This window comes from Squalius cephalus (assembly GCF_949319135.1).
Source record: "Squalius cephalus genome assembly, chromosome: 24".
NCBI classification, from domain to species: Eukaryota; Metazoa; Chordata; class Actinopteri; order Cypriniformes; family Leuciscidae; genus Squalius; species Squalius cephalus.
Genome location: NC_137145.1, coordinates 18,839,348 through 18,857,113, shown reverse-complemented (window position 1 = coordinate 18,857,113; position 17,766 = coordinate 18,839,348). Strand labels below are relative to the sequence as shown.

The following is a 17,766-nucleotide window of genomic DNA, read 5'->3' as shown; positions in this document are numbered from 1 at the left end:
CACTTGTGGTGTTGCCATTTGTCTAATTAAGGCACTGGAATTCACTAGTTTTGGTCGAAGTATACATAATACAAAAGCATTTTGGCTTTTCATTTGTTAGGATTTCACAGGTGCAGACTAACCTGACAGATTCTTTTTGCAGTTATGCAGCTGTATTTTCTCCTGACCTAACCCTGTCAGGGGAAAATAGAATATCAAACTTCAAGAAAGACTAGTTTTCATTGCAATGTCTCCGAATGCAAAATCACATCAGAGCAACATATCTCATTGGTTTCTCTGGAGACTCGTATCAAATTGATCATTTCATATTTTACATCTGCAAAAAAGTATTCTGCAAAATATCAGTCATTATGTGTTGGGAGAGAGAGACTGCCCCCTAGTGCCAGTCCATCAAAGTGGACATTAAAAGGTGGGTAAAACTTGTTCTTCATATGAATTCCAATATTAGAATTCAGAAATACGAAGCACATCTATAATATTTGTGTTGCAGATTAGGGAATTAAATATTGGTGCTAAAAATGCTGTTTTTCCTTGTCTTGTCAGAATATATAACGTGAACATGAATATCTGTCTGTACGATACATGTTCATGATGACTATCTGACTGACTCTTTATCCATCTATCTGTCTGAGATAGATAGATAGATAGATAGATAGATAGATAGATAGATAGATAGATAGATAGATAGATAGATAGATAGATAGATAGATAGATAGATAGATAGATAGATAGATAGATTACTGTGAGAGACTGTGTTTCAGTACTACATTAAACGTTGAATATTATGTATAATAAATAATGCAATGGGGGAATATATATTTGTGGGTCCTGATAATGCCAAATGTCTTATGTTACCAGTAAAAAGTGGCCTATATTATTTTAAATATCTAGTCTAGTCAGTGACAGAGTGCAAGCATATTCATCTCAAATAATTCTGTATTTTCAGCTTCAGAATCATGAATATTTTTATTCTGGTGTCACCATTGTCCTGTGCATTGGGTTACCAGCACCAAGTCCAAGCCTATTCATTTACACCCCCAATGTAATATCAAATTTAGCATTTGAATCAACAGTACATTTTTTGTTAACCTTTTATCATATGTTTTGGAGTATCGCAATAATATCGTATCATGAGTTCAGTATCGTGATTCGTATCGAATCGTGACATGAGGGTATCGTTGCACCCCTGATAGAGCTAAAAAGAAAACATCTCCAAATGTATTTTCACATCTTCATAAAGTAATAACTGCAAAAATCATATATGAAAAAGAAATATTTATATATTTTAATTTTTTATAATTATCAGTCAAAAAAAAATGTGTGTACAAATCCTGGTGTGTACGTTATTTAATAATAGATGATTACTAGTTTTATTTTTTACAATTGCTTTTATTAACCATCCGATGATTAAATGAACACACTTTTTCAGTAGAGTATGAAATTCATTAAACTAAAGCCCTCCAAACGGCATCATTCTGCACACTCCACATCAGTCTGATCCAGCAGGCGTCATCTCAGCGGAGAGAGTGACAGACAGCACGAGATGAATGAAGCGCTGTGACATCTTCATACTCAGGCAGGTCGGGATCCCAATCAGCTTGGAGCCGCAGGTCCCTTCGCACAGTTAATTAAATCAGTCTGCAAGAGACAGACCGCAGCCAATGCATGTCCCACCAACTGTTACTGTTCCATTACAGTCGAGCGGATTTCATGAACATTTCTCCGGCTAGCAATCAAAGATTTCCTGGAAGAGGGTATTAAGTGGAAAAACATGATACATGAAGTGACAGGAGAGGTTTTGTTGTTTTTCACCAAGCGCAGACCCAATAATGACCCCCATCCACACTCTTAGCCGAAGACAGCATATAAAAAGAAAGCATATTTTCTCAGTAAATAATGTTAATAATGTAAACTACTGCTGCATTGTACAATCACTAGTTTAAAAGTTATTCAATTAGTTAATAGTTAGAAATGGTAGTGAAGGGAAAACAACACACGCATCTGACAGTAAGGAAAGCAATGTAAGCTTATGAATGCGTTTGAAGATTAGATTCAGATTAAGATAAGATATGTTTTAGATTCATCAAAGTATATCGACATAAACTATACTATCCCATCCTAGTAGGGGGCAAACTCAAGAGTTTGAAACTACATTCCACGCACACAAGTTCTGCACATGCAGTGGTTAAAACAACGCTGTATTCATTTGGTACACAAAAGTTCTGTACGAATACGTGTACCATTACACCCTTTATGGACAGAAGTATTGGGACACATGAGAATGTGGGATTTTTTAGAGCATTTGTGAGGTTCAGGTACTGATGTTAAAAAAAGTGTTGAAACTGCATTACTTTTTTTGTAAATGCAGACTGCATGGATAGGAGCTTGATTGAAACACCTGAATTCAATCATTAACATGTCTGTTCCAATCATTTTGTCCATATAGTGTATATTCAAACAGGTACAATTCTTATTAATTACCCCTTGATTTTGAGTGAGAAATGCCATTATATGCGCCTCCCCGTCAACATCAAATTGTCATAAGTTGAATCCGTATCATCTAGACTTTGCATGTGGTTGGAGGGGGCAGCCATGGCCTGTGGGCTGTAGAAGAAGTCATGCTCAGCTAGGAGGTCTGCCCCATCATGAGCTCTTTGATTAGCCTCGATGACCTCCTCTGATTCACACACAGCACTGACAACCCACTCAGCTCTGGCTTGGAAATCCTGTGGATCTGCATAAATTGGCTCCGCACTGATGTCCTGTAATGCGTTATTAATTGCTAATTGCTGGATGGAATCACCCAACAAGTCAGTCAAATCTTCCGTGGGCCTCGTCTCTTCACGTGCACCCTCTTCCCGGGAGATCTCGAAATCAAACGACTGCGCAATGTCAGCGTTGGTCTGGAAAGCGTCTTGGAAAGAAGCAGACTTCTGGAGAGATTTTCTCAGGTTTTGCCAGTGCATTTTAGGGTCTGAAGGGGAAGTGGCTTTTGGCTGAGCTTTTGACACCGTGGCGTAGACAGCTTCCTTATTCTCGAGGTCGGTGTCAATGCTCATCACTTGACTTTCGCTTTGTGGCTCAATTGCATTCAAAGAAAAGCTCCTCCAAGCAGGGTTGAGCATTTTTGATGGACGCTGAACTGCTCTCTGCATCTTGCCCTCAGGTAAAAAGTCAGAGTTTTGAGTTTCTATTTCGTAGTTGTACGTTTCATCCGTGGCCACGGTTTCTTGATCTCTACTTTGTTCTGCACGGTCAAGGCTGTTCGGCTTGGCTGTGGAAGGTCTTGGCAGATTCTGGATGGATGCACTAACAACACTGAACAGTCTTTCACCCTGATGGGTTGCAAACTCGAAATTCCCCTCGCCGGACTCACATCTGCGACCAGCCTCAAAGGAAAAAGACAGCTGAGGGAAAGAAAAGAGAAGGGAAAGTTATGAAATCTATTTCAGACCAGAGATGTTTGTCCACAATCACTCGGGCGTTAATAAAGAAAGGCTGTTTGTTTCCCATGAGAAAAGGCATGCAAATTAAATTCAATATGTTTAAATGAGGAAATTGTTTTCAAAAAAAATCTCACACCTGCACACTGACAACACTAACGCTCTTCCTTTCATCTTTATACATGTATGCACAAAAGTATGTTATATATTTTAAAATAAATATTACACTGGTCACAGTTGTGTTTCTGTCTGAGTCTTGTTTTCATTAGTCACATGTCTTCCTTTGTTCTGTTTTCCCGCCACTCATTTGTTTCCACGGTAACCTTGATTAGTTCATCTGTCACATCTGTTTCCTCATTAGTCTTGTCGGCTGTGTCTCGTATCCCTGATCTGTTTCCCTATGTATTTGAAGTCCTGTGTGTTGCCTCGTTCATTGTCTGAGCTAAGTCGTATTAAGTGTGTGAACCTTCGATGTACCTTTATGATTTATATTGCGAGTAAAAGTTTGCATTGGAACTTCTGACTCGTCTTTGTCTTCTGCACCACACCGTGAAATGGTGCCATTTCCTGTTAAGGATTTTTTTTTTTTCTGCATGTTGGTTGCACCACATATGAAAGTTGTTCATTTTAGATTTACTGTAATACATATAGTAAAAACGGTAATATTGTGAAATATTATTTTAATTTAAAATAACTGTTTTCTACTTTAATTTATACCTGTGACAAAGTTGAATTTTGTCACATGATCCTTCAAAAATCATTCTAATATGTGGACTTCATGCTCAAGAAATGTTTTTATTATTAATGTTAAACAGTTGTGCTGCCTAATATTTCTGTGAAAACTGATACTAGCTTTCTTCAGCTAGTATCTGTTGTATACTTAACTGTAAATGTTACAAATTCCTGCAATTTCCATTTTCACATACAGGATTATCCTGACAGCAAGTCTATTTTCAACTTAGTAGACTTCAATGAACGAGTGCCAGCGCGTGTATGCACGTCAGATAGAGCGTATAAGAATGGGAGCGCAATAATTCTAACCTTATTTTAAAATATTTAGCTAACATTTTTCACTTCCAAAAGAGTAAACACTTCAAATTGCAAGTGTGTTGCTGCCAGTTGCTGCAATATTGACAGACTATTTAAAATGTAACTACAGACATAGTTTGTTCATTAAGCCACGGTTTATTAAAAAAACATGTTTTAATTAATTGTTTTTCCCCCTTCTATACCAAAAACATTCAGAACCGTGACTGTGAGGAGGTGTGAGGTATCGTCATCATTGTGAATATTACACCCCATATATATTATATAAATTGAAGATATGAAAAAATAGCACCATGTCATTAACCACAAATTTAAAGTGACACCAGCTTACCGTGTCTTGTCCAAACTTCCTTACGTAACAGTACGGCCATTTGAAAAGCACTTCCTTAGTTTTGACGTCCTTCAGGATTAAGCAGTCCTGCAGGGGAGTAAGGAAATAGTCCCCGTACAGATTGCACCGAATGGCAGCCTCTGTGGCCACTGCTATAACCAGATAATCTCGAACTGCAAGACAAAAGAAACTTGTGAGTGTTCGCACAAAATGAAATCAGGAAGAAATAAACAACAAACATGTGAATATCTTGTCGTGTGCAGTTTGAACGGCCCCTAAAACACAATAAAATAAGGAACTGTACAAAATATTTGTTCACCCTTTTTTCTTTTTAACACTTAGTTGCAGTTTGATGTAATTTATGCCAAACAGTCAAAAAGCCTTTGGTGTTTGCGTGTCATGTGGCTAATAAGCACATTAATCATATGTCCTACTTGTACAACTTTAATGGTACTTTTGTGTTGATGTTATGATAATTCAGTGATGATTTTTTGCTCTATTTGAAGCTTTCAGTATAAAATCACCAACTCATTTATTACATGTAAAAAGATCATTCTGCTAAACTTCTTTTGTATTCAACAGAAGAAAGAAAGTCATAGGAGTTTAAAGCACCGTTTGGGATGAGCTGTTCCTTTAAACATTTCCATCCACTCCCACAATTTCAACTTCTGAACTTTCATGGGTGCAAGTACAATATAGCTGAATCACAAGTCACTGAAAGGTATTGCACCCGAAGTCAGCAGGGAACACAACCTATTGCTTTTCCTCTGGAGAAAGCTTTGAAATTCAAAATTGGATGTCCACAGGAGCAGGAAGAAGCCAGAGAAGGCAGACCCGTCTAACTTCAGCCTTTGTTCCTTCGGTTGATGTTCACAGCTGTCATTTTCTGAGCCTCTTCCTCCTCGCTCTACATCTTCCAGGATGAAACAAGCTCTCAGACTGTTGGCTTGTTGCCCTGTGAGGCCTCACCCATGACCGTGAATGTCAAATGTACTTGTTTTCTCCGTTCGCTCTCGTTCGCAGTGCCGCTAAGGGAGAATGTTACATGCAGCAGTACACAGTTCTCATATCTGGAGATACAGGTGACACATGCGTCAAGCACGACTCCTTAATGACTCACTGGACACATGCTGTAGTTAGTGTCAGATTTTAAGCTTCAGATTTAACTGGATGATGAACAAGAATCATTTTATTTTGTCCTTTGCATGTCTTCTTCATTTGATGTTTTAACACTAACACACATAGTGAAAGATTAGATGCATTAGCAGGTGTTATTCACCAGTAATTGTCCGCAATTATTCTTATCTGTGCAGACAATGTTCTTCCACTGGATTAACAATCATTCTAGTGTATGCACACATACATTTGTTTTTACTGAGTTGAGTTACTTAAAAAAAATAAGCAGGAACTTATTGCCAAACCTCAATTAAGTACATTTTGCTAACGTTCCCATTAAAGGAGAACTCCGGTCAATTTTAACATTGAGCTCATTTTTTTGTACATTTGGAGTGCTGTCAATACAGAGAACAACGGCAAAAATCGGTGTTGCCTACACCGTGTTATCCTCTTTTTAAAATTTGCACCCTGTTGACTACAATGGGGCAAGTTTTAAACCTGCTTTTAGCCTCTTAACATCCTTGATGTGTCATTACAAGTGCACAGGTCATGTGAGTGATTCCTTCAGAGTGAACACGGTGAATCTGACTGCAGTAGATGTGAAAGATATTAATAAAAGTGATATTTATTTAGCCAGCGCTCATACCTGTATTTACATCCTGTTTTCGGTCGAAGTCCATAGTAATCGATTGTCGAGTTCACGCGCATTGGTTTAGTACCTATGATCACGCGCGTGAACTCGACAATCGATTACTATGGACTTCGACCGAAAACAGGATGTAAATACAGGTATGAGCGCTGGCTAAATAAATATCATTTTTATTCATATCTTTCACATCTACTGCAGTCAGATTCACCGTGTTCACTCTGAAGGAATCACTCACATGACCTGTGCACTTGTAATGACACATCAAGGATGTTAAGAGGCTAAAAGCAGGTTTAAAACTTGCCCCATTGAAGTCAACAGGGTGCAAATTTTAAAAAGAGGATAACACGGTGTAGGCAACACCGATTTTTGTCGTTGTTCTCTGTACTGACAGCACTCCAAATTTACAAAAAAATGAGCTCAATGTTAAAATTGACTGGAGTTCTCCTTTAAGTTATGAAAACGTTATTTCTGAATATTCTTTGAACGTTCAAAACTTTCAGTGTTTAAAATGTTTTAAAACATTTTTATGGTTATATGAACGTTAGGGAACATTCTCTTTTAGAATTTTGCAAACATTATGGGAACGTAACTTTTGAATGTTCTTCAACATTCTGAAACAATTAGTATCTTCTTAAAAACGTTAGACGAACTGAAACGAATGATGTAGCCTATAAATAATGTTTTTGTGCTAACGTTTTGAGAACAGTATTAAAGACCGGATAACTTTGAACAAAAATTCAATTAATGTTACTGGAAGAACGTTTGTTCATAACTTTGAGAGAACCTTGCCGGACTGTTAGCTAAAGTTCTGAGAATGTTCCCTGTTAGCTAGGCACCACCTTAAACCTGTTCTCATGAGAAAACATAACTATTTTATGAGGTGGCGATTTTGTATGAATTTATATGGAAATGTATTTTGTGTTGTATGAAAGTAGAAAAAAAATTTAAGCATGAAGGTTCACCCCTAAACATAACAGTCAGTGCGGCAAATTTATACAAATTCGCCAAATTAGCTGTATTTCTTGAAGAAAAGGTACATCACCATCTTTGTCCAATTAAAGGGTAAGTTCACCCAAAAATGAAAATTATCCCATAATTTACTCACCCTCATGCCATCCTAGGTGTATATGACTTTCTTCTTTCAGCCAATTACAATCAGAGTTATATTAAAAAAATATCCTGGCTCTTCCAAGCTTTACAAAAGGAGTGAATAGTAACTGAGATTTTGAAGCCCAAAAAAGCACATCCATCCATCATAAAAGTAATCCATACTGCTCCAGGGGGTTAAAAAGCGATGCATTTTTGTAAGAAATGTATCCATTACTATAACTTTATAAACTGTAATCACTGGCTTCCGGTAACAGCCGTCCAAGCGTTCACGAGACTCGAGTTCCGGCGTATGACGTAGGATGTAGGGGCGTTTTGTTTTGCTCTATCCTCTGCGCTTCCACATTCGTCAATATGTCATGCTTCAGGTCAGAGTTCACTCTTCGGCCAGAACTCCAGAAGCCAAGTTATAAATATGGATCTTTTTCTGACAAAAACACATTGCTTCGCTTCAGAAGGCCTTTATTAACCCACTGGAGCCGTATGGATTACTTTTATGATGGATGGATGAACTTTTTTGAGCTTCAAAATCTCAGTTACTATTCATTATAAAGCTTGGAAGAGCCAGGTAATTTTTTAATATAACTCCAATGGTGTTTGGCTGAAAGAAGAAAGTCATATACACCAAGGATGGCTTGAGGGTGAGTAAATTATGTCACCTGATGTTAAAATTACAACTTCCCAACTCATTACTTTTCAGGAAGAATTGAATGCACCAATAGTAGAAAATGAAATTCATTGGCTCTGTTTGAAAACCTAGTGAGCTGACTACATAGACAGCATTTAAATACATTTAAGCTGCGTTTCTGACACACACACACACACACAAAATGTTCCAAAAGATAAAATACCTCATTTTGGCCAAATTCAGCATTGCATAGAGAAGGCAATCCCATAATCCCATAATTTTTACATCCAAAATGGCGACAAACTGAGATAAATGTTGATTATCAATATAATTATTCAGGACCCATTTGGATATAAAATAGTTAAGTCTAATAGAAAATAACTATTTTGCTTGGGCGATAAGCACAATTTGTACAATGCACATATGTAGGGCGTTTCGAATCTGTCACTAATGAGGTTCCATTACATTTAAGTGTCTATGTAGGCAGCAACGGAGCACACTAGGTCTTGAAATAGAGCTATTGTCTTTTAATTGTACGCCACCATCATTCACTTGAACGCCCTTGATTTTTAATAGAGCTGTTGACAAGGAGTTTTGTTTAGGTGACTAAGCTGTCAATTTGGACGGGTGAAAAAATCGTGCAAACCTTTTGTTTTTATCATTTTTTCCTGAGTCGTGCTTTGGTGCAAAGCAGGACTTGACAATTACTTTAATGTGTTCATTTATGTTAAACTGACTCCCGGTGCCCATCTTGATTTCAAGGGTGTCTGATGAGATCTGCCAAGTGTTAATCAGCCTCTGATTGTTGGGTCACTGATTAAAAAGAGTCTTAACAGAACCAGTTCATCAGCATATTACGCAAATCAGAAGAAACTATACATTAATTAGCCATCAGTTTAATTGTGCATATGTGTATAGTTATTTTTACATGTCTTAAGTGTCTTCTTTCAGTCTTCTTAAGTGCCAATTTCAAACATCGCAAACAATGCGTGATCAAAAACATTTTTGCCACTAATTTGGTTGACTGTTTGTGTTCTACGCTTTAAAACCATCAAAGGCACAGTCGAACCACAGCAGCACCGGGGGTATTATTAGAGACCACCACAAGGCCAGTGTGAAGTTCACCTCAATGTTAAACTGTAACACCTGCATAAGATTCAGAGACTGCGCAGCGGATTCAGTAGATGAGTCGGGGGCTTCTCGGGAAGGAAAGGCACGAAAATACGATTCCAGCTGCGAGCTGCTGATACTTGACTCTCAAAGTATAGATCAGAGAAAAAAATACCACTTCCTTCTTATCTGGCCCATGGGTGTTGCATCTATCGACTAAAAATATACAACAGGAACTGCAATTCTAGCTTTGCTGTCCCAAAACACTCTGTTTGTCTTTAGAAATCTATTTTCACCTGACATTTCATTTTGTATGCATAGAACTCTTACTTCCTTCAATATGTAGTATTTGACAGAGCACATGACATGGAAGACTGTATCCCACAATGCAATGCATCTGACATTTTTCAAGGGGGTCAAATGAAGTGGAAGCTTAAACAAATTTTGTGCCAAAATGTTACCATTTTTTATTTTATACTGTTTATATAATTTAATATAATATAATATTGTTTTATTTATATACTGTCTCTCATAGTAAGTTTTCATTTAGGAAATATCTATGCAAATATTTGTTATTAATATAGTATATGTTACATACTATAGTTATATACTGTAATGTTATATAATGTGTAGTATATAATATATAATATAGTGACATAATACATGTTTTTACTGTTACTTTTGAGCAATTTAATGCATCATTGCTGAATAAAAGTTTTTTGTTTTTTTTAAATCATGCTTTTGACCGGTGACGGATGGACAGACTATAGATGGATGGATGGATGGATGGATGGATGGATGGATGGATGGATGGATGGATGGATGGATGGATGGATGGATGGATGGATGGATGGATGGATGGATGGATGGATGGATGGATGGATGGATGGATAGATAGATGGATAGATAGATAGATAGATAGATAGATAGATAGATAGATAGATAGATAGATAGATAGATAGATAGATAGATAGATAGATAGATGCCTGTTTGCTTCTCTGATTAAGTGAAGGTCATGGAGGCAATTGAACATGTTTAGTTTCTGCCTGCTTCCAGTTTTTTTCTGTGATGAAAAGCGAGCTTCTATATAAAACATCATACACCACACACAACCTACCGACTTGAAACACTTCTGCTCGTCCAATCAAATCTATCATAGGTTGCAATCTAATTATTCTTAAACTGCAGCGAGTCTGACATCTAGCACCTTTAAACTTAGCATCACTGAGTTTCAGAAACTCTGGCAGCTAGATGGTGAAGCATTTCGGGTCATCTTGGCAACTAGATTGAGATCTTTTCCATACAAAGACGTCTTAATTTGTACAGTTAATATGAATAATAGCCATTTTGTAAAATGTGCATAGGAGAAAATGAAATATAAAAGCAATTAAGAGACAGTTAAGAGAAGGATGATGAACATAATCACTTCATGTTCTGCCAAGTCTAGCAATTTGCTTATAATTAAAAGCTATTCGCTCAGTCCTCAACCAAGGACACTGGGAAATTGAGACTATATGTTCAACATGGCATACTGGCATTCTCATATTATTTCTGCCATATACAGTGTAAAGTATACAAATGTTATGTATGAATGGAAAATGATGAAGGCCTAAATGTGTAGTATGCAACCGGGGATGCCCTCGCATTTTCAATAGTTGAAGCAGCAATATCACGTTTTTAAAGGGACAGTTTTTGGGGAAATTTCCCTTTAATTGCTCATACAAGAATTACGTTTCAATTACGTATCAAATTAAAAATGGTTTCTCTATACTTTTTATAACGTGTTATTATAACTTGTTTTACACATTGTTGCATTAAGAATAAGTTCAGAACGGTTAGCATCCTGCGTCCATAGCAACGCTTTGTTTTTCATGGCAACGGTGTGTTATACTTCGCAGCGGTCTGTTATCAAGAAATAACACACCGCATTCTACATTAGAATTCAACCAAGCCATGTAATAAATATATATATATATATATATATTTAAAATATATATTTTTATTTTAAATCATGTACTTATTTGTCAAGGGAGAAGTCAATATAGAACTGTTCTGTGTGATGGCATGGCGTACAGAAAAAAAGATGAGGATGTGATGCGTCACCCCTTCTCAGACAAAAATAGAAACATTTTGAAGTTCATGAAGGGCTGATTTACTGTCAAACAAGTTTCATCCACCTCCCTTCCCCATTCTCTCTCTCTCTCTCTCTCTCTCTCTCTCTCTCTCTCTCAGTGGTTACTGTTAATGTTAATGTTTTGCAAGCTAAATCGTAAGTTGCTGTTGATGTTTCGCTAGCTAACTGTTTACCGATTCAGATTCAGATATGGCCCAGGACCCTCATTCAAGGTAACTCTATTGGATGTTTGGGCTGTTTTACTGTCCACCAGGGGAAAATCACAACTCTTTTTCATTGCTTTTCAGTTATGTCTGAGATAAGTTACGCACCAAAAACTTAGTAATAGTGCTAGTGATGCTTGCCTTAGCAAGCGCCACAAAAGAAGTGCCCTGTTGTCAATGATACTCAAGGACCAATAGAAATCTTGAACTAGATGAAAAGGAAGAAGCAGGAAGTCAATAAGAAGTCGCCTTGGGTGAATTTGAGGACAGCTTGCATCCCTCTGCTTCATTTCATTTGTCGTCTCCCCTGAATGAGCTCTCTCTATACATACACCTGAAAACAGTGTCCCCTCTTTCCTGTCCTTTAATGGAATCAAGGTTGGCCACCTGTGGCCCAAATGGGCAATTTGACTCAGGCCTGAGGTTTCCCTTGAAAAAGAGGCTGTTCGTCCTTGCAACAGGACAAACTAAAATAGCTTCTCTCTCTCCTCTCTGTCCCTCCAACATCACTAATATTATGTTAGGGTGAGCTGTATTAAAGCAGCATCCAGATATATGAAAAATAGCTAGATATTAATATTGTTATTAACATTGTTTTTAGTGGGGGGGGGGGGGGTTAGATATTTTCACAATTCTCTTTAAATACATAAAACATGAAAAAATCAATAAAAAGATTTTAAAGTGCCCTATTATGCTTTGTCAGATATTAGTTTTCATATAGTGTGTTTGTGAATGTAAAAGGTCTGCAAAGTTTCAAAGGTCAAAGTGCAGGTTAAAGTAAGTTATTGTAAAGTAATTAAGTTATTGTCTCCCAAAAGAAAGAACTGATTCTGAACTGCCTGAAACGAGTCATCAGTCATCCCCAGTCTCACTTCCTGCTCAAACCTAAGTATAGGTTTGTAGCAAATTTGCATAACGTCAGTCTATGGTCTTCATTGGCTGCCCGAGAAGAACGATGCCATCATTACTGTTCGTATCACTGTGTATCAATAACTGAGGAAGCTACCGGAACTGAAATTCAGATATGGTAACCGGAAATTTGTCATAATTACTGTAATTTCAAAAGGACAACACATGATGTTCTACTTGGAGCTGTCCTCTGACTCATATGCCGTCCAATGACAACATTATCAACGCCTAAATGAATCTGCAGCCATGTACAAGTCGGACGTGACCGCTTTCTACAAATTGGAATCTTGTAATTGCGGTAATTACGACATGGAGTGAATGCACCTTTGGTTCTGACACGCACTGTAAGGAGTAGACCAATCACAATAGACTGGACCATCTGACCAATCAGAGCAGAGTAGACCAATCACAACAGACTGGGCCATCTGACCAATCAGAGCAGAGTAGACCAATCACAATAGACTGGGCCATCTGACCAATCAGAGCAGAGTAGACCAATCACAACAGACTGGACCATCTGACCAATCAGAGCAGAGTAAACTCTCAAGAAAGGGGGGGTTTAGAGAGAATCCTTGATCGAATTGTTTCAGACACTGTGAGAAAAGAGGTAATGCTGCAGTGCATATTATGAGAAAATTAAAGTGTTTTTGAACTTGGATTCATTGAAACCAGTGGCATGCAATGGTTTTCTGAAATGAGGAGGCAAAGCCCTACAGTTTATATATATTCCCATTGATGCCATAATGTAGTTCATTGAGACCAATTTGCGAATGCAAAACACGCACGAAAAAGAGGCGGTATTTATCGCAAGAACCAATCATATCCAATCATAGTGTGATGGAAGCATTGCCTCCTCTCAAGTGATTTTCCCCCATTCATTCTCCATTACCCCCCACTAAACCCAGCGCACGCTTTAGGGGGTCTGTTAAAAGTCAAAGGGCTCAGGGGAGGCACCATGCAGAGACGTGGACTCTACTGTAACTTTACCTGCTGGTGTCGCTGTTGGACAGTGATTTATACACTTTTTAATGTCACATTTTTTTATATTTGCATTGTTTCATTTTTGTAATATGTTGAAAACTTGCATGAAAGGGTTAAGCTGAGAAAGTTTACCCTTGGGTTTGCAGTACCTTAAGGTCATCATATGCTTGTGCAACCTTATTTACAATGTTAAAGGTAGATGAAATGTAAAGAAAGGGTGATTTTATAATCATTTATAACGTATATGTCGGTTGTTAGCGTGACATGAACTGGCTTACCGCTCTCTGCCGTGTCATAGAGAGAGTTTTCCTGCATTTCTCTGGCATTGGAACTGCTTACAGTAACAGGATCATAGATGCAACTCTCTCTCGGTAATCTTTGTTCAGCCTCGATGTTCTGAAAAGCATTAAGTGGTTTTAAAGTGTGACATCTGTACCTGAATGTGTCCATTATGTGTTACAAGCAATTAGCAAAACGCTCATCATCATTATGTGCTGTGATTTGATGCCATTCAACCTACAGGGAACGCCTGCTCGCACAGACTCCTGATCCAGTCCTTCACCTCTGAAAGGTGGGAAGCGAAGACGTAAAGTTTATCTGAGGTCTCGATAAGAAAGGCGGCGCAGTCTTTGGGGCGGTCCGCCATCTCGCTCTCTGATATGCGGATGCATTCTCGCAGCCGGATCACCTGTTTGTAGTCGGGTTTGCGTTTGGTGTGGCCCTGTTTGATGGAGGAGTATTTGTGCTCGTACAGCTCCAGTCGTGCGACGTTGCGCCTGCCCTCGGCCACCACCACACACCACACCTTCCTCCATCGCTGAAGAGGACACACGCACATTATAGTCTGTTAGCCGCTCGGTTGGTGCTATTTGAAAACAACGTAGCCTATATACACTCAAGCTGTGGTTTTCAAATGGTTTGGCCATTGGACCCATAAGTCATTAAGCATGACCCAAGCAAATGTATTTCTCAAAAATGGTTAACACAAACACACACACCCACTTTACTTATCATACACATAAACTGAAAGAATATCACTAACACTGATGAATAAACAACATAAGGTATTAGCAGTTCCAAAATAGTTTTTGTTATTAGCTACATTAGTTAGTAGCCTAAGCTGGTTGGAGCACTAGAAAGTAGAACAAAGTGAAAATATTGTGGTATTTTGGGTAAAGGTTAGAAATTGCATTTGCATACATGGTTAGTGAGTGAGAGACTTTTTATTATGGAATTTAGTTATTTAGCCTAGTTACGAAAATAAAGTTAGACTAATTACACTAACATATAGACTGACAATATTTTTTTCGTTTTTTAAACGTTTTTCTTACGCACTATTTACTTAAACTTCGTCTGACAGAAGAGTTAACAACTTTCACTCACGTCTCGTCTTTCAAAATAAAAGTCTCGCATAGGAAAACTTTTTCTTTTTATACAGACCCACCAGTTGAGAAACACAGCACTAAAGTCATAATGTATGTTATTGCATTACAAATATCAAACCAAAAAGTATTTATTTTAAAGAAATAATGCATGAAAACTCTTTCAAGCAAAACATTTCTAAAAAAGGTTAGATAAGATAAAGATGTACTCATCAAAATGAAGACAAAAAGTCTTTGACTTTAGTGATGATTATTAGCTATTAGGATGAGCTAGAGTGTATAAAATATTTGAACAATAAAACGTAAGTTCAGTAAAACGCAATGTTTCTTACAGTGACCAAGGCTGCATTTATTTGGTCAAAAATACATTAAAACAGTAATATTGTGAATATTATTACAATTTAAAATAACTGTTTTTTTATTTTAATGTCTATTAAAATGTCATTTATTCCTGTGATGACCTTAATTTTCAGCATCATTACTCATGATCATTGAGAAATCATTCTAATTTACTCAAGAAATATTTCTTATTATTATCAATGTTGAAAACAATGTGCTGCTTAATATTTTTGTGGAAACCGCATATATGTTTTATTGTAATCTTTATTATATTTATATGTTGGTTAATGGGATCAGTTTTGCGCTCTTGGACTCTATGCCAGTATGGCCACAGTTCTTCGCACTCTTTAGTCTGCCGATGCATGCTGAATCCACAGCCATTCAAGAGTGTGAATGTGATTTTGTCTTTAGTTTATCTTGTGAAAAAAACTGGTGAAAACAATCACAATATTTTACAGCTCTGAAAAGGACATTGAGTCTAACCTTGCCGAAGCGTTGCTGATGAAAGTAAAGCGTCCCTTTTCTCCTGATGTCCTCCTCCATGGTTCTTCAGCTGGCCTTTATCTTGTTTTTCTCTCCTCTCTCTCACTTTCTTTAGGTTCCCTTGATTCCCCTTTGCTTTTAAACTGTTTGAAACACTATGTGATGCATTGCTGTGAATGGCGGACTGACCTTAGGTACATTGTCAGCCTTACTTCCTGTCTAAGATGTCTAAATCAGTCACTTGGAGAAGTCAGATGAGTGGGCGTGTGTCTGTATGTCTGTGGTAGGGTTGGTTTCCTACTCATATGATTCTTCCTGTTTGACACTATTTAGGGCTGGAGACTGTGTATCTACTGTGAAAAGTGTGAACACGTTCAACAACATCCTACAGCTGCCACATCAGAATCAATCACAGGATCCCTGGAAAGGTTCGCTTTTCCTCAAATCTTTCACTGGTGCTCTAACAGCAAATGTAATGCAAAGTTCTTCATTATTACAATTCCAACAATGTCAGTCCAAATAGATCAACATGATCTGCAAGATTTTTTAAATATCATTTTATAGGAATTTAAAAATAAATGTATGCAAATCAAACTGTGCATGTGTACTTTTGTCACCTCAAGTCATGTGAAAATGACATTCAGGAAACTAACCAGGGGATGTCAAATGAACACAAGACTTCAGGCCTACAGTCTGATCGTGTATCTAGAGCGCCCCTCTGTGACCAATATGAGCTATTACAGCACATTCACAAACATTACATCACAAACACTGAAGAGCTGCTGCTGCTTAAACGCTATTGTTTAGAAACTCTAACTAGTTTCTTAGTCTTTCAATAATCACTAAGAAATGTACATTTGTTTAGTATCAGAACTACAGTGCGTTTCGAAAAGGGTCAAAAGGCCATATTTCCAGCTGAAAACACCAAGCTGTGCAAAGGCCATCTTTAGCCATGTGACATTCTGCTGTGTGTCATCTGGCCAATCAGCAGCAGCTTTGCATAGTCATACCTTTTAGGAGGTAGGTTGGGTACCTGACATAAAATACTTCTGAGAAACATTTCATGAGGTGTGACAGGGTTATTTTAGTTGACTAAAACTGTGTGTGTGTGTGTGTGTGTGTGTGTGTGTGTGTGTGTGTGTGTGTGTGTGTGTGTGTGTGTGTGTATGTGTGTGTATTCGGTTGGCAAGGCAACGTTTCTTGATTCTCATCACTTGAAGTACTAAATTGGAGTACCAAGTAGAACTAAACTGAAATAAAAATGTATTAAAAAAGACATATTTATAAAAATAAAAAAACTAATAAAAATAACAAAAGCGCAATAAAATGACTAAAACTTTAACTACAATATGAAAAATGAAAAACATAAAAACTAAAATAGTTTTTTTTTTCATTTTCATTTTAAGATTTTTTTCATTTAAGTTTTTATTTATATTTCATTTTATTTTAGCTTTATTTCAGTTACAACAAAAGGTTTTTAATAGTTTGTTTTATTAAACAATAACAACACCGTTTTAACTAGAAACAATGTTTTTATGATCCTTCTTATTAATAAATAAACAAATATAACATTTTAGAGATTAATCAAGGTGTTTGTAAACTTATGACTAAAGTGTAAATGTAACAAAAATCATTACATTATTAGAATGTCAGAATGTTGTCAGTCATCGCAATTTCATGACTCACAGGACTACTCCCACATTTAAATTCAGTTATTATCACTCTTTATAATTTACAATGTGAACGTAACCACTGGTCCTCTAAAAGCATGAAAAACAAAACTATTATTTAGATCAATAGCCCTCCCTTAAAGCCATCACTTACTTACCGCGTTCTGCACTCTCACTAAAGCTCTAAACACTGAAGTTGTCCGCACTGCACAGTGAATCTCTTATTTATATCGC

At 37.2% G+C, this 17,766-nt stretch overlaps 1 protein-coding gene across 2 annotated transcripts; it reads right to left on the bottom strand.

The window, feature by feature from the left end:
* Window positions 1-1,302: 1,302 nt before the first annotated feature.
* Window positions 1,303-16,104, bottom strand: dok2l (docking protein 2-like). 2 transcript variants are annotated; one of them, XM_079861672.1, is made up of 6 exons: window positions 15,863-16,104; window positions 14,179-14,475; window positions 13,937-14,054; window positions 4,822-4,994; window positions 2,482-3,407; window positions 1,380-1,744 (listed from the first exon to the last, which is right to left on the bottom strand). In XM_079861672.1, exons 1-5 carry the CDS (start codon window positions 15,920-15,922, stop codon window positions 2,508-2,510), a joined length of 1,548 nt encoding a protein of 515 aa, XP_079717798.1. In that variant the 5' UTR covers window positions 15,923-16,104; the 3' UTR covers window positions 1,380-1,744; window positions 2,482-2,507. The 2 variants fall into 2 exon arrangements, with proteins under 2 accessions (XP_079717797.1, XP_079717798.1); XM_079861671.1 differs by having other exon boundaries at window positions 1,303-3,407.
* Between the last annotated feature and the right edge of the window lie 1,662 nt (window positions 16,105-17,766).